Below are 26,795 nucleotides of genomic sequence, written 5' to 3' on the forward strand. Positions count from 1 at the left end.
TAGCTCATCACAGCAAGCCTTACCTCTTGCTCACCAGAGTCCGGGGGAGCCTCCAGGGAGTCTGTCCTCTGCTTGAGCAGCAGTGCGGGCTGTTTGGATCTCACGGCTCCACCGTCTCAACACCAGGCTTGGGCAGTTGCCAGGGCAGGCGAAAGGGCAGCTGAACGTCACACACAGGCTCTTCTATGCCTCAGCCAGGAAGTGACCCACGTCACTCTCACCTTTGCCAGAGCTGGTGACCTGGCTTCAGCTGATGCAGGGTGGCTGGGAAATTTGGGGGAGCAGGTGGTAAGCATCACTGTCTCTGTCACACTGCCCTTCAGGACCAAAGATTTAGTAGGAGAGTTAAGCATGCATGTGAGACTGTGACACCAGGCAGAAAACGGTCACTACCTAGAGAGCTACGGAGAGGTGCTCACATAAACTAGGGTGGAGGAAGTGAATCATTGACATGCATTCAACACCCACGTTTTGAAAAGTAGACCAAGGCTGGGTACAGTGGCTCATGCCTGTAATCCCAGCACTTTGGAAGACCAAGGGAGAAAGACTGTCTGAGGCCAGGAGTTAAAGACCAACCTAGAAATACAGCAAGACCCCAACTCTACAAAAAATGTAGAAATTAGCCAGATCTGCTGGTGCATATCTGTAGTTCCAGCTACTGAGGAGGCTGAGGTGGGAGGATCGCTTAAGCCAGGAGTTCAAGGCTGCAGTGAGCTACATGACACCACCGCACTTCAGTCTGGGCAACGGAGCAAGATACTGTCTCTAAAAAATAAAAGTAAACCAGATCCAGTGTTTGAAATACAATCTTTCCCCTCTTTACATATTTTCTCTTTCAAAATGCCTACGAGGGACATTGAATTACTTGTTGCTCCGTTGAAAAGGCAGTCATGTTGTCAGAAATCAAACCTACTACTAAACGTTCAACATAAGTGGCATTTCAAATACACGACTTAGAGAAGTGGCATATTAGACCCATCTTTGACACACTGCCACCTAGTCTGGTGGTTTTCAGCAGCAGGAGGGCTGGACACGTGCACGCATTCGCTTTCCTCGGGAAGAACGTCCCTGGGGTTCAGAGTCCCCTCGTTCCACATGGAGGCAGCCATGGCCTGGGTGGACAGTGGCCCACACCCAGCAGGCCTGGTGCCTGGCCTCCCTGCTGTTGTTTTGCTGAGCTCCTGTCCCCCTGCTGTGTCCCCATCATGCAGGACCTGGTGCTGGAGAAGCTGAAGAGCCAACAGCTGAGCAGTGAGCTGGACAAGCTGAGCCAGGAGCTGGAGAAGGTCGGCCTCAACAGGGAGCTGCTGCTGCAGGAGGATGACAGCGGCAGTGACACGTGAGGCCGCTCGGGCACGTGCGCGCTCTCCCTCCCTCCCTCCCTCCCTCCCTCCCTCCTTCTCCTCCTCCTCTCTCTTATGGGAGCACTTCCTCCACCCTTCAGTCTGCAGGCTGCTCACCCTCACTTGAGACCTCCATTAACTCTCTACTTCCAGGGGTTTCTTGAGCCCAAAGTGCCTTTGTCTTTTCTATTCCAGCTCTTGTTCCTTGAGGTTCTTGGGCAGTTGTAGAAGGAGATTTTGTCTGATGAAAAGGCTTCTTAATTTTTTTTTTCTGAGACAGGATCTGGCTCTATCGCCCAGGCTGGAGTGCAGTGTTAGGATCTTGGCTCACCTCCTTGTCCATCTCCCAGGTTCAAGCAATCCTCCAGCCCCAGCTGGAGACTGCTACTCAGCTGGGGCCATAGGCGTGCACCACCATGCCTGGCTAATCTTTGTGGTTTTTGTAGAGAGGGGACTTTGCCATATTGGCCAAGCTGGTCTTGAACTCCTGAGCTCAAAGATCTGCCCACCTCACCCTCCCAAAATGCTAGGATTACAGGTGTGAGCTACTGCTCCCAGCCACACTTCTTAATTTTATTTAAAAATTCGACTATTACAGTTTTTCCCTGCAATGTTTTCTTAAATGTTATCTTGGGGGTTTTTTGTTTGTTTGTTTGTTTGTTTGTTTTAAGACAGACTCCCAGCTCAGTGCAACCTCCGCCTCCTGGGTTCAAGTGATTCTCACGCCTCAGCCTCCTGAGTAGCTGAGATTACAGACATACACCACCATGCCCAGCGAATTTTTCTGTTTTTTTTTTTTTTTTTTTTTTTTTTTTTTAGTAGAGATGGGGTTTCACCGTGTTGGCTAGACTGGTCTTGAACTCCTGACCTCAACTGATTCCTCCCACCTCAGCTTCCATAAAAGTGCTAGGATTACAGGTGTGACTGACAGTGCTCAGCCTGACCTTGTGTTTTTTTTTTTTTTTTTTTTTTTTTTTTTTTTTTGAGGCGGAGTTTTCGCTCTTGTTACCCAGGCTGGAGTGCAATGGCGCGATGTCGGCTCACCGCAACCTCCGCCTCCTGGGTTCAGGCAATTCTCCTGCCTCAGCCTCCTGAGTAGCTGGGATTACAGGCACACGCCACCATGCCCAGCTAATTTTTTTGTATTTTTAGTAGAGACGGGGTTTCACCAAGTTGACCAGGATGGTCTCGATCTCTCGACCTTGTGATCCACCCGCCTCGGCCTCCCAAAGTGCTGGGATTACAGGCGTGAGCCACCGCGCCCGGCCCTTGTGTTTTAAGGAAATCCAACATCTTGGACTTTCCCTGGACTCGTAACTGAGAAGATCACATGCCTTACAGTAGGAGTCCTCTTTGGTGGAAAGGCCTTGGACTTACCACTTAACCTAGCACTGCGACCTTGGGCAAGTTGCTTAACCTTTCTGAGACTCAGTTTCCCCTTCTGTAAAATGGCAATCATAATGCCTCCCTAAGACAATGACTGTGAAACTGTAGCAGTGGTGTCACCTTTGAAGGTATCACAGGTGTTTCCACCCAGGGAACCCCCGAAGGGCCCTGGGAAGATGAATTTTGGCTACCTGGTTCTTCTAGGCCAAAAGCTGCAGCTCCGTAACCAGCCTTATGGAAGGAGTGATGTGTTGGCAGCGAGGACACTGGGAACCTGGGGGGAGAGGTAGATAAGTGATACTATTATACCTTCGTATTTTCCAGAAAATACAAGATTTTGGAGGGCAGAAATGAGTCAGCATTAAAAACAACACTAGCCATGAAAGAAGAAAAGATTGTGCTCCTGGAAGCACAGATGGAAGAGAAGGCGAGCCTCAGTCGCCAGCTAGAGAGCGAGCTGCAGATGGTGAGCGTGGCGGGTGCGCTGTCGGGCCCAGCTGCCCGTTCTCGGCCTCACCCTTTCCAGTCCCCAACCTGTATAGCAGAGGGGTGGCCTGGATACCCGTTTCCTCGGGCACCTGTGGATGTGCTGCAGGGTGCCTTAGGGAGCCACCCTCAGAATCACACGCACTAGGGCCACACAGAACCAGAGTAAGAGCCACAGGTCTTCGGGGAGGCGGGCAGTGGCCTAGAGCAGCACCCAGTCCACCAGGCAAGATGTGGGAACACCCCTGAGCGCCCTCCGTGAAACTGCACATCGGGCACTGAGCAGCGGCCTGCAGCGTCTCACGGGTGCTCTCCAATGAGACAAACGGAGCACAGGGGCTCGTGAGGACGTGCACATGTCTCCTCCTGGGTGCATGCGTGCACATATATTCGCCACATGTATGAAGACGCTCTCCACTTGCATATAGATGTGTATTCTCCACACATACCCTCTCCACATACATCTGCACATGTTCTCCATACACACGTGCTGTTTACATATGTACATGCATGCTCTATATACATCATACGTGTGCCCGCCATGTGTGCACACTCCACACACACATGCTCACACGCAGGTGTACACGACACATATGTGTCCTCAGTGTGCACCCTCCCACAGGTGATCAGGTGAGCACACACTCCCCCCTTGCACACACGTGTTCTTCCAGCCTCAGTTTTGAACACATGCCATGCTTCTTGGCTGCAGGATTGAGCAGGAATCTGGATGAAGCTGCTCCAGCGCCGGCGAGGGCTTGGAGACCTTATCCCTGTTCACTCCCCGTATCCTCAGCCTCACCTCTGTTTTAGGAAGTTGACAACTGAGGCTCAGGAAAGCAGGAAGCCATGTGGCTAAAGCAGGGACTGAGGCAGGAAGGGGTCACAGGCCCCCACCTTCCTGTCCTCTCCGGAAGGGAAAATGTAGGGCTGAGGGTCGGCGCCTTCCCCTCAAAAGCCAAAGGAGTGTGTCTGGCTCACCTGCACTAGGGTGGCTGACGGGGGGAGGGAGCAGAGGGTGTTGTTCGGGCCGCCTTCAGCCACACACTCGGGGCTCCAGGCCAGGCTGCCTCTGCCTAAAGCCTCCTTGCTCATGGTCACACCCGTAGCTGAAGAAGGAGTGTGAGATCCTCAGGCAGAACCAGGGAGAGGGGCAGCACCTGCAGAACTCTTTCAAACACCCTGCGGGGAAGACAGCCGCCAGTCACCAGGGGAAGGAGGCCTGGGGGCCCAGCCACAAGGAAGCCACCATGGAGCTGCTCCGAGTGAAGGACCGGGCCATCGAGCTGGAGCGGAATGTGAGTGGGCTGCCCCGGACATGGTCCACTGGGGAGAAAGACAGAGACTGGCCTGTCAGGAGTCCCACTGATGATGTGTCACTGCTGTAAAGAACACAGGAGATTTAGCCAGATTGAGTTGGACACGTCGTGAGTTGCAGGTCCCGTGGGCTCCTCTTCGAGGTCCCTTCAGTGTTTCTCACATCAGGGCACACATGGTCTTCATGGCAATTCAGTCTCTTCCTGTAGTGTTGTGTCTTTCAGTGCTCAGTACTAGGGGTTGGGAAGCTCCAGCCCCCACCCACTTTTATAAATAAAGTTTTATTAGAACACAGTCATGCCCTTTGTTTACAGGTTGTCTGGGGCGGCTTCCCCTACAGTGACAGTGAGTTGAGAGAGAAACCCCATGGGTGGCAAACCCAAAAGTACTTCCTATCTGGTCCTTTCTAGAAAAAGTTTGCTAATGTATGTCCATACCTCTGACTGCCTCTCAATAATGACTTAATGAAGTCCAGAGTGGTGATTGTCATTATTGATAGATGATAAAACTAAAACAGAATTTAAGAGATTTGACCCAAAGTCCCATGCTAATAAGGGATAGTAAAAGGCTATGGGTCCTGGCCCTTAGCCCACTTGGTGGCAGACTTTAACATGGTCTTTATTGGTCTCATGTAACGTGATGCAACTTATTCTACTTGCTGTCACCCCTGAGCAGGGCAAGGCTGTAGCCTAAAGCTTTGACTCCCTGTCCTTCGAGATACTCAGGGTCGGAGTCAATGGGAAATGGAACTAGCTCACAGAAACACGCTCTTAGGGTGTTGAACAGAAAACGGAACACATTAAAAAGACGAGGGAAGTGGCTTTAACTCCAGCGTGCACTCACCTCCCACGTAAATGCTGAGGCAGTGTCCCCATGATGTGTAGCCTTAAAAAGTCCTGCTTATCTTTTTCAAAGAGAGAAAATAGACTGCTCTCACCTAGTGGACCCTCACTTTGGCTCCCAAAACGTCAACTTTTGAGGCTTCATTACAACCCAAGTACCTGTGGCAGGTGAGCATTTACCCAGGTGGAGTGTGATTGGCTCATGCTTCCCCATCTTCTAGAATGCAGCTCTGCAAGCCGAAAAGCAGCTGCTCAAGGAACAGCTGCAGCACCTGGAGACCCAGAACGTGGCCTTCAGCAGCCAGATCCTGACGCTGCAGAAACAGAGTGCCTTCCTGCAGGAGCACAACACCGCACTGCAGACCCAGACAGCCAAGCTGCAGGTGAGCAGGGCTCCTAGCACCTGTGGTCCCAAGCCCAGCAACCAACTGGGGGCATTAGGACTCCTCAAAAGAAGCGGGAGATCAGACTGCACAAAGCAGCTTGGGGTTGTGTTAATAGACCGCGGTAAACAGCGATCGGTGAAGGAGGTGATGGTTTTTTTTTTTTTTTTTTTTTTTTTGAGACGGAGTTTCGCTCTTGTTACCCAGGCTGGAGTGCAATGGCGCGATCTCGGCTCACCGCAAGGAGGTGATGGTTTTTAAGCCATTTTCAGTGATTGAGAAAATGGCTGCACGGGTGAAGAGTTTCATTTCTCTCCTTTTACTTGCATTTCGGTCCGTGTTTTTCAGTCTTTTCCTTGAGATGCTATCGGGACTGACTTGGAAAAGAGGTTTCAGGAGTAAGCTTGGCTAAACAAAGTTAACCGGGTTTCTTTACTGTAGAACCTGGCACAGCTCTTTCTTTTTAAGCTAATGTAAATTTTTCATCTCTAAGAGGGAAGTATAGGGTATAATAAAGTGGATCCCAGACTGTTGAGAGCATCAAGCAGAACTAGGGCATGTGCCATTTCAGACACTTGTTTTCATTTATCCCTTGTAGACTGTGGGAAAATGAATTATCATTTATTGCAGGTGTTTTTTTGTTTTTGTTTTTGTTTTTGTTTTTGAGACAGTCTCACTCCGTCACCCAAGCCGGAATGCAGTGGCGTGATCTCTTGGCTCACTGTAGCCTCTGCCTCCTGGGTTCAAGCGATGCTTGTGCCTTGGCTAATTTTTGTATTTTTAGTAGAGACGGGATTTCACTAAGTTAGCCAGGCTGGTCTTGAACTCCTGACCTCAAATGATCCACACACCTTCCCTCTCGGAGTGCTGGGATTACAGGTGTGAGTTACCACACCTGGCCTTTTATTGCAGTTTCTGAGAAAATTGGAAAATATGTAACTTATGGAGCAGGGACAATCAACAGGAAGCTGTTTGGCAAAGAAATTGGAATTTGTTTTGCTAGCAAGAAAAGAGTATGTTGACTTACTATTTTGGGTTTTTCTTATAGTCTTCATCTGGTTTTAGTATCAGAGTAATCCTGGCTTCATAAACTGATTTGGGAAGTATTCCTTCCTTTTCAGTTTTCTGATGATTTTAGATGGTGTTGGAGAGTTATACAAATATCAATTATGTTAAGTAGGTTGATAGTATTGTTCAGATAGTCTATATCCTTATTTACAGATTTTCTGTCTACTTGTTATAGAAAATAGGTTTTGTTTTCATTGTAAGAGGCAAGGTTTCACTCTGTGGCCCAGGCTGGAGTGCAGTGCTGCAATCATAGCTCACTCACTATAACCTCCAACTCCTGGGCTCAAGCAATCCTCCTGCCTTAGCCTCCCAAGCAGATGGGACTTTAGGCATACAACACCCTGCCCAGCTACGTTAAAAAGACTTTTTTTAAATATAGAGATGGGATCTCACCATGTTGCCCATGCTGGTCTTGAATTCTTTGGCTCAAGTGATCCTCCTGCTTCTGCCTCCAAAAGTCCTGGCATTACAGGCGTGAGCCACCACACCCAGCCAAAAAGAAGTTTTTAAAAAATAGTCAAAGAGGGCACAGCACACCAGGAAATTATCCAGGGAAAGGACATCATCTGCCCCTCTCCCTGATTCCGTGGCCAGTGGCTCAGAACTGAAGCACCCTCTGAGGCCCTGTCTATGCGGTTTAGCCCCCTTCCCACAGCAGTTCCTTAAGTTCTGGAAGAGCCATCCCGAGTACCCTCTGGGCCTTCTGCCCTGAGGGTGCCAGTTATTTTCGCGTCTGCTGGAGCCCTTGACCTGCTTGCTGACTGTGGGGCCTGGCCGTGCTTCTCCCTCTGGACAGGTAGAGAACTCCACACTGAGCTCCCAGAGCGCCGCGCTCACAGCTCAGTACGCGCTGCTGCAGAACCATCACACGGCCAAGGAGACGGAGAACGAGAGCCTGCAGAGGCAGCAGGAGCAGCTGACAGCGGCCTACGAGGCCCTGCTGCAGGACCACGAGCACCTGGGCACGCTGCACGAGCGGCAGTCGGCCGAGTACGAGGCCCTCATCCGCCAGCATAGCTGCCTGAAGACGCTGCATCGGAACCTGGAGCTGGAGCACAAAGAGCTCGGGGAGAGGTGGGGCCTGGGGAAGGAATAGGACCTGGGGAGGGGTGGATTCTGGAGGAAAGGTGGGGCCTGGGGTAGATGGGTGGGGCCTGGGGGCGAGGCAGGACCTGGGGAGGATGGGTGGAGCCTAGAGGATAGGTGGGGACTGGAGGAGATGGGTGGGGCCTGGGGAGATGGGTGGAGCCTGAAGGAGAGGTGGGGCCTGGAGGAGAGGCGGGGCCTGGGGAGATGGGTGGAGCCTGTGGGAAAGGTGCGGCCTGGGGAGAGGGTGGAGCCTGGAGGAGGAGAGGCGGGGCCTGGGGGAAACGAAGGGGAGAGGTGGAACGTGTCTGGGAGGTGAAGGAGGATGAAGGTCGGGCTCCTGGGTAGGCCTGCAGCGGGGCCTAGGGCCAGGCCTGCGGAGTCTGCCAGGCTGGGACTTCCCCTTCCCTCCCTGCAGGAAATCTCTTGGCTGGCTGCTTCCCATTGTTGGGGCACCTGAACTTTCCCAAAGGGAAGGAAATAAAACGTCACCTGCAGCAATTTGGTATTTGTGCAGCTGGAGACAGTGGCAAGAGGGGTTCCTGTGTGGAGAAGGGGGTGCTTCTACTGCTTCCACCTCTGGAAAGCCCAGAATGGGCCTTTGGGGCCCTGATCCCAGAAGGGTTCTCTTCTTTTCTCCCCAAAACAGAAATAAGGAGGGAATTCTCTATGGCTGCGTTTGTAGGGATGTGCTTTCTCTGGCCTCTTATCTCTTCTCTTTCATACCAAGGTCTCAATTGCTTTCTTTCAGTTTTAGTCTTTAATTATGGAAACTTCCAAATATATAGAAAGTAAGCAGAATCATATAGTGAAACTCATGTACGCATCATGCAGCCTCAACAGTCCTATGTCCCGCTGTTCTCATTTCATGTGCACCTCTCACTTTCCACCCCCATACCCCATTTTTTGTGGGTGAAATTTACATAAATTGAAATGCACACATCTTAACTTTGCACCCTTGACAGTTCATGGTCTTGGGTTTTGTATTCATTAGGTCAACCAACCTGGGCTGATCCTGTCTCCTGCTAATCAATGATGGTACCAGGCACCTGCACAGGGCATGGCAGGATCCAGGGAGGGCTAGGATAGGTAGGATGCTGCTCTCTAGAGTCTGAGGGCCAGGTCTGATATGCACCTGAATCTGATGCATGAGAGAAACATGGGCCAAAGAGAGGCTCTCAGACAGAGTACAACAGAGGGAGCAAGGTCCACTTCCTTTGCCTGGGAAATGGCCCTGCTGATGCTATTTCCTTTGAAGCAGCCTCAGCAACACGGCTAAGTGAGCACTGGTTCTTCAAGGTGTGAAGCAGGGAGGACATTTCCATGGTCAGGAGCCACAATTCACAAAAGCCACACTTGAGTCACAAAAGCCTTCTTCTGTGGGCACTGATGATGCTTGTGGGTTCATGGGTGGTGATGACATGCATTTATTCACTTACGAAGTGCTTCCTTTTTGCCTGTATCTGGAGTTCTTCACTCCTTTTATCCATCCAGATCTCCATCCTTCAGAGGCTGTTGAGGCATCTGCTCCTATAAGACCATTCCTTCTGGCCAAAAGTAACATCTTCTGCCTCCGGGCACTTCAATGTCTCCCTCCTCTTCCCCCATCCATCTTGTCATTTGTGTGACATTTATTGCGTATGTGGTGTCTAGACGTGGTAGGAATTGCACCCGGTTGACAAACTAATAAAGCATTCGTGTAAGTCTGATACTAGCACGATGCCCAGTACTCACCAGGGACTCATGTACCTTATTCTTAGTGTTATGTTCTATTACATAATGCCTTTTTTGTGTGTGTAAGATGGAGTCTTGATCTGTCACCTAGACTGGAGTGCAGTGGAGTGATCTTGGTTTACAGCAGCCTCCACTCCTGGGTTCAAGCCGTCCTCCTACCTTAGCCTCCCAAGTAGCTAGGACTACAGGCATGCACAACCACACCAGGCTAATTTTTGTAGTGTTAATAGGGGTTTCACTCTTTTAGTCAGGCTGGTCTTGAACTCCTGACCTCAAGTGATCTGCCTGCCTCCATTTCCCAAAGTGCTGGGATTACAGGCGTGAGCCACCACACCTGGACCTTTTTGTATGCTTAATGTCTATTCAGAGGGCAAAGGTTTTGGCAGGTGGAGTTTGGGCTGTTGCTTCCCTGCAGGTCCTTGCGCAGTACAGCATGTGGGAGTTACTCAGTGCTTTTTGCTGGCTGGACAGATGACTGGAGGCCCCTTTGGTGTGTCTGCAGCAGGGTAACAGGTTTAGGAGTGTAGGTACATGGCACACAAGGTTGATGGTTCTCTATTCTCATTTGACACTGAAATTGGAGACATTCATTGCTCTAACACGTATTCACTATGTGTGGTTGCTCACACAGGGCTTCAGTGGTGAGCAAGACTTAATTTCTGCCCTGCGGTTGGGTCATTTGCTAATGGTTAGATATGTGCTTGATTAATGTGCAGTGGAGTCCTGCAGAGAAAGGCTGGAACCCCCAGGGACACTGGCTGGTCCCTGTCAGATTGTCTTTGGGTGTGAGACACTCAGGAAGGGGTCTGTAGAGAAGAATTTGCCTGGACGGGGAAGATGGGAGACTACGCCTGAGACTCCTCAACACTTCCAGTCTGCTAGGAGATCCTGGGTCACCCGTGCACACACGAGGTTGAAGCAGGCTGGGAGGAGGAGGACCCAGCGCCTGTTGGACTGCATGGTTGTGCTCTGCCGCCCTCCAGAGACGCCTGTGCAGCGGGCAAAGATAGATAGAGCCTGGAGGAGATTAGAGCCTGGAGGGTGGGGACAAGGCGTGGGGAAGACAAGGGCTGTGGTTGGGGGGCCCGAGGAGAGCTGCTGTGTGTATGTGACAGTGAGTCCCTGGCGGCTCCTGGGTGAGCCTCTGTCCCCTGGGGAAGGCCAGACTAAGAACAAGTGGATGTGGGCTCCTGACGGGAGAGGGAGAGGCTTCTCCAGCCCTCGAAGGGTGGGATTAGCTGTGATGCGCAGTGGAATTCCACTGTTGGTTTTGTGGTTTCTCTTAGATCTATTTGTGCTTGGCGAACCACCTAGTAGCTTATTTATAATTCCCTAAAAGAGAAGGGCATGGAGCTCAGAAAATGTAGTCATTGTGTTATCGGCTGGCTAAAGGAAGAGGGGCGGCTTTATCAGGGCATGGAGGGACTGTGGAGACAGAATGAGTTGAGGAAAAGGATTCTGGGATCTGTGGCTCAGCGCTGGCCTGGACATGGCTCCCAGCAGCTGCACTCCCCTCCTGCTTTCTGCCCCACACCCCTTTCTTCTGCAGAGAGAATCTCCAGAGGAATCCCGTTTTCTCATAGGAGTCACGCAGATCCTCTGGGTGTGAGTCACCGGTAGGAAAAGGCGGCCCCGGGCCAGGCTTCCAGCAGGTATTTTCCTCCGACAGGCACGGGGACATGCTGACGCTCAAGGCGGAGCTGGAGGAGCGGGAGAAAGTCTTGACCACGGAGCGGGAGGCGCTGCAGCAGGAGCAGAGGACAAATGCCCTTGCCGTGGGCGAGAACCAGAGGCTGCGGGGTGAGCTGGACAGGTGAGCGCCGGCACCCGGCCCTGCACACAGCGGCATTTGGCACCCTGATTCTGTTCAGACCCGCCTTGTGTAGCAACCGCTGAGAAAAGTCCCCTGGCAATCAAGGGATTTTATCCCTTGTCATGTGAACAGCTGGGTGGGTAATAAGCTAAAGGAACTTGAGCTGGTTGCTGGGATGTGAGGACTCAGGTGACACCAGGGGATGTCGCGTCATCGGAGTTCGCTGGTTCTCCCCTCCCACCCTTGTGGTAAGGATTGCATCAGGCACAGGTGAATTCATCCTCCAGCATAAGCCCGCCTCGTGCTCATAAAGGAGAGACTGCTGATTCCTCATGATTCACAGAGCCCCCGTCAATCCACCTGCTTGCTGAAGTTTTATTTGCAGCCTCAAGACCAGTCTTGGCGGCGTGGGGGGTGGCTTTCGTGGACACACAGAATGGTGAAAGGCGAGGGTCGCCGGGTGCTCACGTTCTCGGCCAAGGGCAAATGGTGACATGCTGCCTTCTAGTTTCAGCTCCTACTGCAAACCTCCCTTTCAGAATCTCTCGAGTGCCACAGTTTTTGTATTTTGTGCTTTTGGCCAGTGACTTTGCTGTTGAAAATGACTCATAATTGTAGCATTGAAGTGCTATTTCATGTCGCTAAGCAGAGGGTGGCTGTGATGTGCTTTTCAGAGAAAAAAAGCCTTAGAGGAGCTTTGTTCTGGCGTGAGTTATGGTGCTGTTGGCTGAGAGTATGTTGCGTAAGGTATCGTCAAACAGAAACCCACATAAAACAAGATTATATATTGATAAAGTAACAAAAATGGGACCAGAAGCTCCCAGGAACCTAATTCTCTGTTTTCTCGAGGCTGGCTGCTTCGCTGTTCACTAATTCAGGGTTTACAGCAACCTTATAGAACGTAACTGCCACACATAATGAGAATCGACTGTACTATTTTATCTTTTTGGCTTTTTTTTTTTTTTTTAACAGATGAGACAGGTTGAGAGAGATTAAATAACTTGTTCAAAGTGTTTCTAGGGAATGGCAGAGTCAGGATGGAATCCGGGTCCTGTCTCACTGCAAAGGCTTGACCTTACGAAATTCTTCTTCCTCCCACATGCTTACCGGGGTTTACAAACTCAGCTACCTTGGCTCCCCAGGCAAATAAAACAATGGGTAAAACAGTGCCAGACTTGGACCACAGGCCAGAGAATGGCAAATGCACATTGTCTAAAAGGACAGCAGAGAGTCGGCCCCAGCAAAGGTCGCCAGCCAGAGGCAGGCCTGGGACTGCCTGGTCAACCTTTTGTTTTTTGTATTTTAAGAGAACCTGAAAGTTTGGGTGTTGATGTCAACTTCCAGATTTTTTAATGTTGGCAACTAATTGTTTTTTTGGCGACGGGATCTTGCTTAGCCGCCGAGGCTTAGAGTGGCATGATTGTGGGTCACTGCAGCCTCAACCTCCTGGGCCTGAATGATCCTCCCAGCTCAGCCTCCCAAGTAGCTGGGACCACAGGTGTGCGTCACTATGCCCAGCTTTTTGCAGAGATGGGGGTCTCGTTATGTTGCCTAGGCTGGTGCTGGGATTACAGGCATGAGCCACCACATCTGGCCAACTAATTTGTTGTTAAAAAGTAAAATTGTACAGGCCAAAAAAGTCAGGTCTATGTCCAAGTCAAGTTCACAAGACCCTGCTAATGTGAGCTTTCTGATATAAATCTCCAGAAAACTCAGCTGGATAATAGTTGTTTTGATGATGGCAGTTTTAGTAGATTTACATAATACACACCATCTCATACTTTATCTCAGGAGTTGAAATTAGAAAGGGGCTTGGAATTGACAAGAACTGAGCAGAGACAAAGAATTTTAGAGCAAGAATGTTCTAGTGCAGTGGTTTATGCATTTTTTTAAACAGTAGAATCCTTTTTTCAAGTGAATGCAGATGCCAAAGCTGTAGCACAGTAAAGATGGCAGCAGTGACGCTGTGTTCAAACACGTGTCTGAGCCTGCCTGCTCTGTCTCCCTGGAGGCTCAGTGTGGTGGCATCAGGGGTACTCTCATGGAACCCCGAAGAACAGTTTGCTAATGGACAGTTTTGTTAAACCTCCTCATTTTACAGTTTTACACATGGAAAAAAAAGGCCCAGAGAGGTTGTGATTTTGTCTAAGGTTGCACAGCCTGCCACTGTCAGAGCTGGGACAGAGCCCAGGTCTCTGGCCATTACCTGTTTGGCAGGCTCTTCAGCCCCTTTGCCCTGCGGCTCTTCACCCTCCAGGGTCAATTTCCTGCACCACCAGCTGAAGGGGGAGTACGAGGAGCTGCACGCCCACACCAAGGAGCTGAAAACCTCACTGAACAACGCGCAGCTGGAGCTCAACCGCTGGCAGGCCCGCTTCGACGAGCTGAAGGGGCAGCACCAGGCCATGGACATCTCGTTGACCAAGCTGGACAACCACTGTGAGGTGAGGCCCGTGCCAGGGGGGCCTCAGGAGGCAGGGACAGGGTCCCCCAAGTGGACAGCCCAGGGCTCAGCCAGGCTGTGACGGGTCCTCATGGGCATTTGTGCTCGGAGACGGTGTATGGAGGTGGTATGGAGGCTGAGATGAAGCCAGATGGGGGTCAGCACGGCTTCTGGTGGGACTGTATGTGTAAACACCCCATCTGACCTTTGCCTTTTGCCGGGTTGGGAGAGGCATAGTGGGGACGGGTGATGAGGTTTTATGCCAGTCCTCTTGGCCACGTCTACACCGTCTTCCTGCATCTCTTTACTTCAGTAGCCACTCTTCGAGAGAAAGGGTGTGGGTTTGCTCCATTTTGGGGTGTGGCTGCCTCTGAGACAGAGCTCACTCAGGAGTCCCCAGCTTCCAGAGCTGTGTCTTCTAGTACACAAGGTTGGAAATGGTCTTAAGCAGCCAGACCCTCTCCAGATGAGATCTTAGCAGACCCCAGCACACGGACGGCGGGCAAGGCAGGTGTGGCAGGGAGGAGCAGGTAGGTCTCGCCCTCCTAGACAGCCCCACGACAGCCAGCACCTTGAGACTGGGTTTGCTCTTTTGTCGAAAAACAATCTGAGATGCCTTTTCCCTAGACCCCTCGGTAGCCCTGTGGGACATCACAGATGAGGAAACTGAGGCACAGGTGCCACGATGCCTTGTCACAGCCACCCACCCAGATCTTGTGCTGTCCCCCAACGATGAGAGACCCTGGGACCCTGAGGGCCCCACAGGGGTGAGGCAAAGGCCCCAGCACTGCCTGCAGAATCCTCGCTCCCGGGGCTGCGCTGTCATGGGCAGGGGCGCCAGGATTTTCCAGGAAGCCTCAGGGCAGGTGCTGCATGGCAGGACCTGTGGGAAAGATCACACTTGTGGTGAAGTGAAGGACGGGCGAGGTCTGGACATGTGTGGCAGGCTTCACAGGGGAAGGAGGGATTTGCACAGAAATGGTCGGGGCACTTTTTGGAAGATGCTGTTGATGCAGTCAGGGGGGAACACTGGTCACGAGAGGGGTCGAGGGGAAGGCTGTGGAGGGATGGTAGGGGTTCCGTGGAACTCCAGGTATAGCACAAACGAGTCCCCACAAACAGGCCGTGGTCATCTCCCTGGGCTGGAGAAGCAAAAGACAACCAGCTGGTAGCTTACGCAGCAGAATTGGGTTTCTCCCAGGTCAGAGGCAGGGCGGGGTTCCCCCGAGGACTCCCCCGCGGCTCAAAGGCAGTGCTCTTTTCTCTGTGTGGGCCCATTCCCAGTGTCTGTGTGCCTAAATTTTCTCTTCTTGAAAGAGCATCAGTCCGAGTGGATCGGGGCCCACCCTTAACGGCGGCCTGCATTTGGATCGATGGCCTCTTTATCGGCCGTCTCCAAATGCCAGCCCATGCTAGGGACTGGGCTTAGGACTTCACGGTAGGAATTTTGGGGAGAAGCAGCCTGAGCGAAGTGACGAGGGCGTGCCTGTGCTCGGAGCCATCTGTCCGCTCCTTCCACCCTGCCTCTCTCTCCAGGAGCCCGTATGCCATACGTTGTGTTGGTTTCTTGCCTGGCATCTGCTGCATTGGAAGAGCAGCTTTCCCATCATTACTGGGGTGCACTGGCCATTGGGATCACCGACTTGGGCTGAAGGGCCGGGTCTAACCTGCTTGGTTCCCTGGGACCCACCCCTTCCCCCTGGCCACACAGGGTCTTTCCAGTGGGCAAAGCTGAGTTTGCAGGGATGGCCTTTCACCCTGCAGGGTACTGACTCGCCGCGTCTGTGATGTGCCTGACTCGCAAGCCTCATGCAGTTCTCTGCACTTGGGAGACTCGTGCTTTATTATGGTATTTATTTTCATTGTCGCCCAAGCAATATGGCAGTAGCAATCACAGCAATATTTTTAGTGAGGCTGGGCGTGGTGGCTCATGCCTGTAATCCCAGCACTTTGGGAGGCCGAGGCGGGCAGATCATCTGAGGTCGGGAGTTCAAGGCCAGACTGACCAACATGGAGAAACCCTGTCTCTACTAAAAATACAAAATTATCCGGGCGTGGTGGCACATGCTGTAATCCCAGGTACTCGGGAGGCTGAGACAGGAGAATCACTTGAACCCAGGAGGCAGAGGTTGCAGTGAGCCGAGATTGTGCCATTGCACTCCAGCCTGGGCAACAAGAACGAAACTCCATCTCAAAAAAAAAAAAAAGAAAGAAAGAAATAGTGAAAAAATGCCGTAGCCTCGCCTCCTTTTCCCTTCCAGTCCTTGTCACTGTATATGCATAAATTATATATAATTATATTAAAAATAGGTAGAAGGCGAAGAGGAGGGGAGCCTCGTGCGCCCGGCATTTTGCCACATTCCCACTTCATCCTTACAGCGGCCCCGTGAGCCCATCCTCCTTTCTCATAGTCGCACATTGGAATGCAAAGGCTGTGATTTTCCCGCTGCCCCCCAATCCTACTTTAGAAGTTGGCAGACTTCTGGCCTGGTGCGGTGGCTCACGCCTATAATCCCAGCACTTTGGGAGGCCGAAACAGGTGAATCACCTGAGGTCAGTAGTCGAGACCAGCCTGGCCAACATGGTGAAACTGTCTCTTTAAAAACACAAAAAATTAACCGGGTGTTTTGGCACGTGCCTGTAATCCCAGCTACTCAGGAGGCTGAGGCAGGAGAATTGCTTGAACCTGGGAAGCAGAAGTTGCAGTGAGCCAAGATCGTGCGATTGCACTCCAGCCTGGGCAATAAGTGAAACTCAGTCTTTAAAAAAAAAAAAAAGAAGAAATAAATTGGCAGACTTTAGCCCACAAGTCAAACCCTGCCCACCACCTGTTTTTATACAGCCCACAAACTAAATGAATTTTACGTTTTTGGGACATCAAACGAATAATATTTTTTGTTAAGTGAAAATGCTATGAAATTTAAATGTCAGTGTCTCTGAGTAAAGTTTTATTGGAACCGAGTCATGCCCATTTGCTGATACGTCATCTGAGACTGTTCTCAGGTGACAAGGGCAGAGTCCGCAAGCTACACAGGCTGCAGCCGAGACCATCCAGCTTGGAAAATGCAAAGTATTTACTGTGTGACTCTTCACAGAAGAAATGTGCTGCCTCACTTCTAGATCAAAGCTGTCTAATTGACATATAATGCAAGATGCATCTACGATTTAGAATTTTCTAGTAGCCACATTAAAACATTTTTCTTTAAAAGGAAATTAATTTTAATGCATTTTAGCTAACTAGCGTATCCAAAATATCATTTTAGCACATGATCATTAAAACATTATTCGCTCTTTAGGAGGCCGAAAAGGGTGGATCACCTGAGGTCAGGAGTTCGAGACCAGCCTGGCCAACATGATGAACTAACATTTCTACTAAAAATACAAAAAAACTAGCTGGGCATGATGACATACACCTGTAATCCCAGCTACTCGGGAGGCTGAGGCAGGAGAATTGTTTGAACCCAGGAGGCGGAGGTGGCAGTGAGCCGAGATAGTGCCACTGCATTCCAGCCTGGGCAACAGAGACTCCATCTCAAAAAAAAAAAAAAAATTGATGAAATTTTAAATATTTTTTTAATTAAGCCTTCAAATTCTGTTGCGTATTTTGTACTCATGCGTCATAATTCGGACTAGCAGCATTTTACATGCTCAGTAGCCCTGTGTTGCCAGGGACATCTGATTGGACAGTGCAGTTGCAGAGGGAGCTCAGCCATTCCCACGTTATTGGCCTTTTCGCCCTTTCCAAGTTTGCAGTGGTGTAGATTATACTGAGAACATCTTTGTGCAGCGGGCTTCTTCCTTTGGAAGCTAGGTTGCCGGCAGTGGGATCTCGAAGCCACATGGTGTCTGAGACGCTGTTGGTCTGTGTTCTAGCTGCTCTCCCGTCTCAAGGGGAACTTGGAGGAAGAAAATCATCACCTCTTGAGCCAGATCCAGCTGTTGAGCCAGCAGAACCAGATGCTTCTGGAGCAGAACATGGAGAACAAGGAGCAGTACCACGAGGAGCAGAAGCAGTACATGTAAGCGGGGGTGAGCTGGGAGTCCTGAGGCCCTCTGCCTGGCTCAGCACAGCCACGCGTCCTCAGTCTCTGGAGGTCCTGGCTTTCCAAGCACAGCGGAGCCCCTGGACCCACTGGGATCCTGAGGGCAGGGTACAGACCGATCACCAACACGGACTTCCCAGGGTGTCCTGGAATGTTCTCAGTTTCTACAGGTGGTGGCAGTTGGCTTTGGTTTGCTCTTCCAGAGGTGCTTTCCACCACCAGAAGCTTCTTTCTCTGCTTCTAGAATTAAATTCACTTTAAAAAATCACGAGAACACTGAAAAGAAGTATCTCAGGGAGAGAATTCAAACTGAAGGCTGGGAATGAGTGCTGTGCCCCTGCCTGTGTTCCGCTGGATGGAGGGAAGTGGGCTTGGTGTGCCCCAGTTGGCCTCACTCAGCTGGTGTTTATGGGGTGCTGGTTTAAGTGTGGCTCTGTGAGCTGCACAGGCCCAGTTCCCTGGTAGCCAGGAACCAGTAGGGGAGGTAAGATGTAAACAGAGCTTTGTCCATTACCAGCCAGATGTAAAGGGTTACCCAGAAGCATGGAAAAAAATACAGGGGGAGTTGAGGTCTACAGCTACCCTGGGGGGCCTGGGGGAGGCCCACAGGAGGTGGGGCATGGTAAGTGAGGGGCCAGGAAGGTGGGCCGTGGCAGGTGAGGACGGGAAGGTGGGCCGTGGCAGGTGAGGACGGGAAGGTGGGCCGTGGCAGGTGAGGGGCCAGGAAGGTGGGCCGTGGCAGGTGAGGACGGGAAGGTGGGCCGTGGCAGGTGAGGGGCCAGGAAGGTGGGTTGAGGATGGGAAGGTGGGCGGTGGCAGGTGAGAGAACAGGAAGGGGGGCCGTGGCAGGTGAGAATGGGAAGGTGGGCCGTGGCAGGTGAGGGGACAGGAAAGTGGGCCGTGGCAGGTGAGGACGGGAAGGTGGGCCGTGGCAGGTGAGGACGGGAAGGTGGGCCGTGGCAGGTGAGGACGGGAAGGTGGGCCGTGGCAGGTGAGGACGGGAAGGTGGGCCGTGGCAGGTGAGGGGACAGGAAAGTGGGCCGTGGCAGGTGAGGACGGGAAAGTGGGCCGTGGCAGGTGAGGACGGGAAGGTGAGCCGTGGTAGGTGAGGGGACAGGAAAGTGGGCTGAGGATGGGAAGGTGAGCTGTGGCAGGTGAGGGGCTGGGAAGGTGGGCCATGGCAGATGAGGGGCCAGGAAGGTAGGCTGTGGCAGGTGAGGGGATGGGAAGATGGGCAGTGGCAGGTGAGGATGGGAAGGTGGACCGTGGCAGGTGAGGGGCCGGGAAGATAGGCCGTGGCAGGTGAGGAGCCGGGAAGGTGGGCCGTGGCAGGCGAGGGGATGGGAAGGTGGGCTGTGGCAGGTGAGGATGGGAAGGTGGGCCGTGGCGGGTGAGGGGCCAGGAAGGTGGACCGTGGCAGGTGAGGGGCCAAGAAGGTGGGCCAGGGCAGGTGAGGGGACTGGAAGATGGGCTGTGGCAGGTGAGGGGACGGGAAGGTGGGCTGTGGCAGGTGAGGGGACCGGAAGATGGGCCGTGGCAGATGAAGGGACAGGAAGGTGGGCCGTGGCAGATGAGGGGACGGGAAAGTGGGCCGTGGCAGGTGAGGACGGGAAGGTGGGCCGTGGCAGGTGAGGACGGGAAGGTGGGCCGTGGCAGGTGAGGACGGGAAGGTGGGCCGTGGCAGGTGAGGACGGGAAGGTGGGCCGTGGCAGGTGAGGACGGGAAGGTGGGCCGTGGCAGGTGAGGACGGGAAGGTGGGCCGTGGCAGGTGAGGACGGGAAGGTGGGCCGTGGCAGGTGAGGACGGGAAGGTGGGCCGTGGCAGGTGAGGACGGGAAGGTGGGCCGTGGCAGGTGAGGACGGGAAGGTGGGCTGTGGCAGGTGAGGGGCCAGGAAGGTGGGCTGAGGATGGGAAGGTGGGCAGTGGCAGGTGAGAGAACAGGAAGGGGGGCCGTGGCAGGTGAGAATGGGAAGGTGGGCCGTGGCAGGTGAGGGGACAGGAAAGTGGGCCGTGGCAGGTGAGGACAGGAAGGTGGGCCGTGGCAGGTGAGGGGACAGGAAAGTGGGCCGTGGCAGGTGAGGACGGGAGAGTGGGCCATGGCAGGTGAGGACGGGAAGGTGAGCCGTGGTAGGTGAGGGGACAGGAAAGTGGGCTGAGGATGGGAAGGTGAGCTGTGGCAGGTGAGGGGCCGGGAAGGTGGGCCATGGCAGATAAGGGGCCAGGAAGGTGGACCGTGGCAGGTGAGGGGCCGGGAAGGTGGGCCGTGGCAGGCGAGGGGATGGGAAGGTGGGCTGTGGCAGGTGAGGATGGGAAGGTGGGCCGTGGCGGGTGAGGGGCCAAGAAGGTGGGCCAGGGCAGGTGAGGGGACTGGAAGATGGGCTGTGGCAGGTGAGGGGACTGGAAGATGGGCTGTGGCAGGTGAGGGGATGGGAAGGTGGGCTGTGGCAGGTGAGGGGACCGGAAGATGGGCCGTGGCAGGTGAAGGGACAGGAAGGTGGGCCGTGGCAGATGAGGGGACGGGAAAGTGGGTCGTGGCAGGTGAGGACGGGAAGGTGGGCCGTGGCAGGTGAGGACGGGAAGGTGGGCCGTGGCAGGTGAGGACGGGAAGGTGGGCCGTGGTAGGTGAGGACGGGAAGGTGGGCCGTGGCATGCAGGGAATGTGCAGGGGGCATCCGGAGAGAAGGCTGGAAAAGGAAGTGGGCACTCTTCCTTTATGGGAGCTTTGAGGTCCAGCTTGGATTCCTCGGGGCGTTTTGGAAGGGATACTAACCTAGCAGGGCCAGGGAAGCTCCCAGACATAAAGGACAAGAGGAAAAACCCAGATACCAGGAATCTTGTGGTTCAGAAGTTGAGGAATCAAGAATCCAGGGTGGTTTCACCATCCCAGCCATGGTAGTTGGGCTGTCCTTCCATGTAATTGAAATGGCTGGGCAGGCCATTTCATACGTCCTGGGCAGGACGTATTGGCGTCCGGGCAGGCGGTGTGCTGGCACCAGTGTGGGGAAGGCAAGAAGGGACGTGCTTGTGGTGGGACATGGTCACTGTGGTCACAGCGAACGCCCGTGTGCCATCCCAGCTCTCTGATGTAACGATGCCTCTTTGTTGTTCTGTCGGCTTCACCTACGTGTCTAGGGCTGGCGTGCCACCTTCAGGAGGATGGTTTGTATGGAAACGCACACTGTAATTGTGGGGTGGAAATGACCCTGAAGTTGGCCCTCTATAATCCCGGTGATAAAAATCGCCAGCAGAGGTTGAGCCGGTGCTAACTGGAAGGAGCGTAGGAGCGCCCAGGGGGATTATTTGATGACGTTTTTGCATTAGACAGTGTCTGCTCCAGGCCAGCGGGTTGGCAGGCTTCCTGGGGCCTACTCTGGGCCCTGGAGTTTGTGTGAGCCAGTGGGGCCAACCCCAGCCATGAAGGACTCAAGGCATAAGGTCAGCAGCAGGGCCGTGAGCACAGACACCAGCACACAGGTGTCGAGTCAAGGGACCAGGAGTGGAGCATGGCTGGGGTCACTTGTCACAGGGGCTCACGTCATCGCAAGCTCCTGGGAAAGTCCTCAGTTGGGGCAGACCTTGGCAGCTTCAAAAATGAGCTTGAATGGGAACAGGCCTGGGTCAGACATCTGATTTCACTGAGCTGACTCTTTCAACCTCAATGCCCAGGTGTTGTTAATATGAATCCCCCAAGCCTCCGTCCCAGCCAGGTGGTAGCTTCAGGAGCACCCCACATCCTGAACCTCTCATGTAAGGCCTCATTTTCAAACGAGGAAACCAAGGGTCTGGGCTGTCGAGACCACCCAGCGCAGAGGCAGGAGCGGGCAGGGGTCCGCAGTCCCACAGGCCACGTTGCGCAGAACACACTGCAGACACAGCCCCTGCCTCCCTGCGTGCAAACAGAAGCTTTCTCTTCGTGTGAGGAAAGCCAAAGTCTGCCGACAAGCAGAGGGGCCTCAGCCTGCCCCAAGATTCAAGAGGCATCTCTTTGGTCCCTTGTTAGAGTTTCTGAGAAGTGACCCAGTTTCCAATACTTAGGAATTGGGAGATGTTACTGCATCATCTGGGCCTCTGGCTTCTTGGGAAATCTGCTCCACTGGGCCCCGGCTCACGCCCCCCACCCCGCCCTGTGGAGTGGCCTGCTGGAGTTGCAGCACTGGAGCTCACTGCGGTCCTCACCAGGGTCCCTGGTTCCTTCAGCCCTGCTGTGCTCATGAACTTCTCTTTCTTGCTCCTGAAAGCTTCTGGGAGTTTGCTTCTGAGTGGGAGTGGGCCTGGATCAGACATGTGACTTCACTGAGCTGACTTTTTCAACCTCAATGCCCAGGTGTTATTAATATGCACCCTCCCCCGAAACCCCCACCAGGAGGTAGCTTCTACCTGACCCCAGGAGCGACCCCAGGTCCTGAACAATCAGGAAGGAGAATCTTTGGGGCTTCCGGGTGTGAGTTTTCAGATTATTCGAAGTTTGCTGCCTTGAGCTCACTCACAGCTGGATCCTGGGGGCTTCAGTAAATCTCGGGGTTGTAGGGCTCCCAGAACCCCCGGCCAATGCCTCCATTCACATATTCCAAACTCAGTGACCGTGACGGGATCAATCCTGGAAACATGCCAGTCCTGGCTGCGCCACGTTCCAGGCTGGGCTGACGAGTAAATTCACTTGCTTGATTTAAAACTAGCTTGATAGGTTTTCTTTCTCTTGTTTTCACAGAGACAAATTAAATGCCTTACGAAGACATAAGGAAAAACTGGAAGAAAAAATCATGGATCAATACAAATTCTATGATCCTGCTCCTGCTCCAAAGAAGTGAGTTAAGTGTAGTGACATAAAGACAGAACTTAAAAGCTCCCTTTCCTGTGCATAGGGTGAAAGCCGCCGTCTAGGGCAGGGCCCATACTGTCCGCTGTGTGGCGGGTCACCTGTGCACAGACGTCTCCTACATCAGAGAGAGTTTAGAATCTCAGACTGCCTCTGTATTCTAGCTTATCCTGTGAGGGGTGGCAAATGCCGGGTGACCCCGATGAGACACATTTAGCTATGAACCTTGTTAAGGGGGCAGAGCATCTGTCAGCCAGGAGTCACTCAAGCAGAATGGCAGGGTTGCCTTGTCAGGTTTTTGTCTCAAGATTAAACATGACATGGACAACTGTGTTCCCGCTTTGGAAAGGATGCTCGGGCACCACCCTTGGCTCAGCCCTGTGGTCTTCAAATGTGGGAACCTTTTGATCTTACGCAGAATTTTTTGGATTCACAGAACCTCAGGGCAGCTTGACAGACGTGTCTCTCCCCCAGAGAGCAGCAGCAGCTTCCCCCAAGTGAAGGCATCCCCGCCCAGCAGTACTGCCCCTGTCCACGGCCTGAGCCCCAGGAATTGTCCCTTGGGATTATCCTGGCCCAGCCTTGAGGTCAAAATCACCGTGAATCCCTTGAGGTTTCTCTGGGACTCCAGAACCACAGAATTTCAGAACCTCAGTCTGTTTTTTTTCTTTTTTTTCTGGTTTTTTTTTTTTTTTTTTTTTGAAGACGGAGTCTTGCTGTGACACCCAGGCTGGAGTGCAATGGCACGATCTCAGCTCACTGCAACCTCCACTTCCCGGGTTCAAGCAATTCCCCTGCCTTAGCCTCCTGAGTAGCTGGGATTATATGTGTATGCCACCGTGCCCAGCTAATTTTTTGTATTTTTAGTAGAGACAGGGTTCACCATATTAGCCAGGCTGGTCTCAAACTCCTGACAAGTGATCCACCCACCTCGGCTTCCCAAAGTGCTGGGATTATAGGCATGAGCCACCGCGCCTGGCCCGGAACCTCGGTATAAATCTTCTGTTTGACAGAGAAATTAAAGCCAAGATGGGAGACTGGAGTAAAGATATAAATAGGTGCTGTTTAGTTTCAGAGTCGGGGTGAGAACCCAGGTGAGGGTCTCTTCTTGTCACAGCAAGATGGCCTCGGTGTCCAGCTAGCTGTGATGTTATTGCTTAGTCTTTAAATGCACTGATTTTTGTCAAACAGCCTGCTGTCCTCTGCCCTCTCCACCTCACCCAGATTACTGAGTCCCAGGGAGGAGTCAGGAATGCCAGCTGATTTCACTGATTATTACCTTTAGCAGAAAATGAGGAGATTCATGAAAAGGGCTTTTTGACAGAAAAATTGCCAGCCAAATTAAGCACGACCTCACTTCCTTCATCCTGGGAGACTAGTGTGGATTTCTGTCACAACATACAGGCTTCTACCATCCCCAGCCCTGCGCCATACTGAGAATTAGGTTCCAGCTCCTGAGCCCCAAATGCAATTACCATAGTCCTAAGTGTCACCGTCCTAAATCCCACGTGAATGGCCGAGCTCCACAGACTGGGGATGAACGTCCCAGCCCACAGTAGGGAACCAGGGACCCGCTGGGGGTGTATGGGAGGGCGGGCTATGTCCTAAACATCTGCTTCTCACTAGGAAGAACCACTGGATTGGAGCCAAAGCCTTAGTCAAACTCATCAAACCAAAGAAGGAGGGTTCGAGGGAACGCTTGAAGTCCACTGTGGACAGTCCTCCCTGGCAGCTGGAGTCCTCAGACCCCACCTTGCCAGCAGCCTCTCAGCCTCTCAGAACACAGCCTGAGAACCCAGACACACCCCCTGCCCTGGGCTCCAGCTGTGCCGAAGAGCGCGATGCCCACAATGGGTCTTTGGGGAAAGGTAGGGGCGGCTACCCTGGCCGTGGTGGGGTGAGGAGGGGGTTGGCCTGAAGGGTCCCTCCCCGGTGGCTGTGCACACCTGTGCAGGAACGTGGCGGGGACGGGGGCTGCACGTGCACCTCCTGCTTATGTGTGTGACGGCCAAGTAGAAATGTCAGCGTGGTGATCGCTTTGTCCCACAACGCTTTTATTTTATTTTTTTTTGAGATGGAGTTTCATTCTTGTTCCCCAGGCTGGAGTTTGATGGTGTGATCTTGGCTCACTGCCACCTCCTCCCCGGTTCAAGCGATTCTCCTACCCCAGCCTCCCAGGCAGCTGGGATTACAGGCGCCCACCACCGTGCCTGGCTGATTTTCTGTATTTTTAGTAGAGACAGGGTTTCACCGTGTTGGCCAGGCTGGTCTCGAACTCCTAACCTCAGGTGATGCACCCGCCTCAGCCTCCCACAGTGCTGGGATTATGGGCTTGAGCCACCATGCCCAACTGCTTTTGTTATTTTAGAATGAAAATCATCATTCATCACATAGCTGGGCAGATATTTGAATATCCAAAGCTGACATTCATGTAGGTACCATAGAGACAAGTGTAGTAGCTTATTTTGGGGTTCCCTCATATGTGCCAAAGATTAGTAGTAAGCTGCTTTGTGCAGGAAGATCCTGGGTGCACACCACACGTTCTCCATGTATATAAGGTCTCCCGAAAGTCCTTGGGTGGTTCTCATCTGTTACCACTTTGAAAGACAGTTTAGGACATCCTCTACAGTCTGACCTGGCCTTGAGTCCTGCCAGCCGTAGGGCACACTGTGCCTTTTCCCTCGGGGCTGTTCTTTGGAGTTTGCCAGAGGTTCTGAAACATGAACAGGATTTCTATTTGTGTGTGCTTTATTTCATCAACTCTTAGGAGCCGTGAAAGCTGCGCAGTTACTTTATATACCACTAGGAGCAAAAATGCTGGCAGTCAAACGGCACAGGACCACCACTTGGAATTTTTATTACGCTCGTGTTGAAAGAGCTTTTCGAAATAAGAATTCGGTTTTTGTACACACATGTAAAAGGAAAATAGGAGCAAGATGGTTGTTTATGACAATGACAGTTTTGTCACCCTGGCCACCTGGCCAGTGGTGACTGTGAGACACCATCGAAACTGCCTCTTAATTTCCGAGATGTAAAGTATAGAAAAAACTGTGTCTTAGAATCGATTAGACACAGCATTTACCTTGCTTTGGGTAAACATTGGGTAACACTTGCTTTGGGTAAACACTGTTAAATTTTCAGCCTTGCTTTTAAGTATCATTTTTGGGTAGACTGCTTAATCCCAGGCTTATATCCCAAGTCATTTATATTTTCACAAAGGACACCAGCACTTTCTGAAGACCCAGGCTGTGCCTGAGACCCATGAGGTCTTGGAGGTGGAGGATATAGCACTGAGGAGCAGCAACAGGCCACCCTCTGAGTGTGGGATGTGCACAAGGCTTTCAGGGGGCACATTCACAAGTACCTGCTGTGTCCCTTCAGATGCAAAAGAAAAAGAGGCCTGGTGCAGTGGCTCATGCCTATAATCCCAGCACCTGGAGGGGCCAAGGCAGGAGGATCACTTGAGGCCAGGAGTTTGAGAACAGCCTGGGCAACACAGGGAAACCCACATCTCTACCAAAAAAAAAAAAAAAAATGTTTAATGAACCAGGTGTGGTGGCATGTACCTGTAGTCCCAGCAGCTCAGTAGGCTTGAGCCCAGGAGGTCGCAGCTGTGGCAAGCTGTGGTCACACCATTGTAGTCCAGCCTGGGCGACAGAGTGACACCCTATCCCTAACAGAAATAATGTGCACGTACATTGTTCAGGGACTAACACACTGTCATTCTTTTTTTTTTTTTTTTCAAGACAGAGTTTTGCTCTGTCGCCAGGCTGGAGCACAGTGGCACAATCTCGGCTCACTGCAACCTCTACCTCCCAGGTTCAAGTGATTCTTCCACCTCAGCCTCCCAAGTAGCTGGGACTACAGGCGCATGCCACCACGCCCAGCTAATTTTTGTATTTTTCGTAGAGTCAGGGTTTCACCATGTTGGCCAGAATGGTCTGGATCTCTTCACCTTGTGATCTGCCCAACTCGGCCTCCCAAAGTGCTGGGATTACAAGCATGAGCCACCGAGCCCAGCCCACACTGTCATTCTTT

At 52.5% G+C, this 26,795-nt stretch overlaps 1 protein-coding gene across 5 annotated transcripts in view; it reads left to right on the plus strand.

Moving 5' to 3' along the window:
- Positions 1-26,795, plus strand: part of CCDC88C (coiled-coil domain containing 88C) — a 153,567-nt gene that overhangs the window by 109,603 nt on the left and 17,169 nt on the right. For all 5 annotated transcript variants that reach the window (XR_012516237.1, XM_010350565.3, XM_074393471.1 and 2 more), the window contains 10 exons: positions 1,212-1,339; positions 3,054-3,195; positions 4,322-4,510; positions 5,593-5,754; positions 7,619-7,896; positions 11,312-11,455; positions 13,713-13,899; positions 17,772-17,917; positions 22,650-22,745; positions 24,384-24,625. Coding sequence is in view for 4 of the 5 variants with exons in the window: in XM_010350565.3 (XP_010348867.3) it covers positions 1,212-1,339; positions 3,054-3,195; positions 4,322-4,510; positions 5,593-5,754; positions 7,619-7,896; positions 11,312-11,455; positions 13,713-13,899; positions 17,772-17,917; positions 22,650-22,745; positions 24,384-24,625 (1,714 nt within the window). In the remaining variant the exon portion in view is untranslated. The remainder of the gene's footprint in view (positions 1-1,211; positions 1,340-3,053; positions 3,196-4,321; positions 4,511-5,592; positions 5,755-7,618; positions 7,897-11,311; positions 11,456-13,712; positions 13,900-17,771; positions 17,918-22,649; positions 22,746-24,383; positions 24,626-26,795) is intronic.

Source organism: Saimiri boliviensis, chromosome 2 (genome assembly GCF_048565385.1).
Source record: "Saimiri boliviensis isolate mSaiBol1 chromosome 2, mSaiBol1.pri, whole genome shotgun sequence".
In the NCBI taxonomy this organism is placed as follows: Eukaryota; Metazoa; Chordata; class Mammalia; order Primates; family Cebidae; genus Saimiri; species Saimiri boliviensis.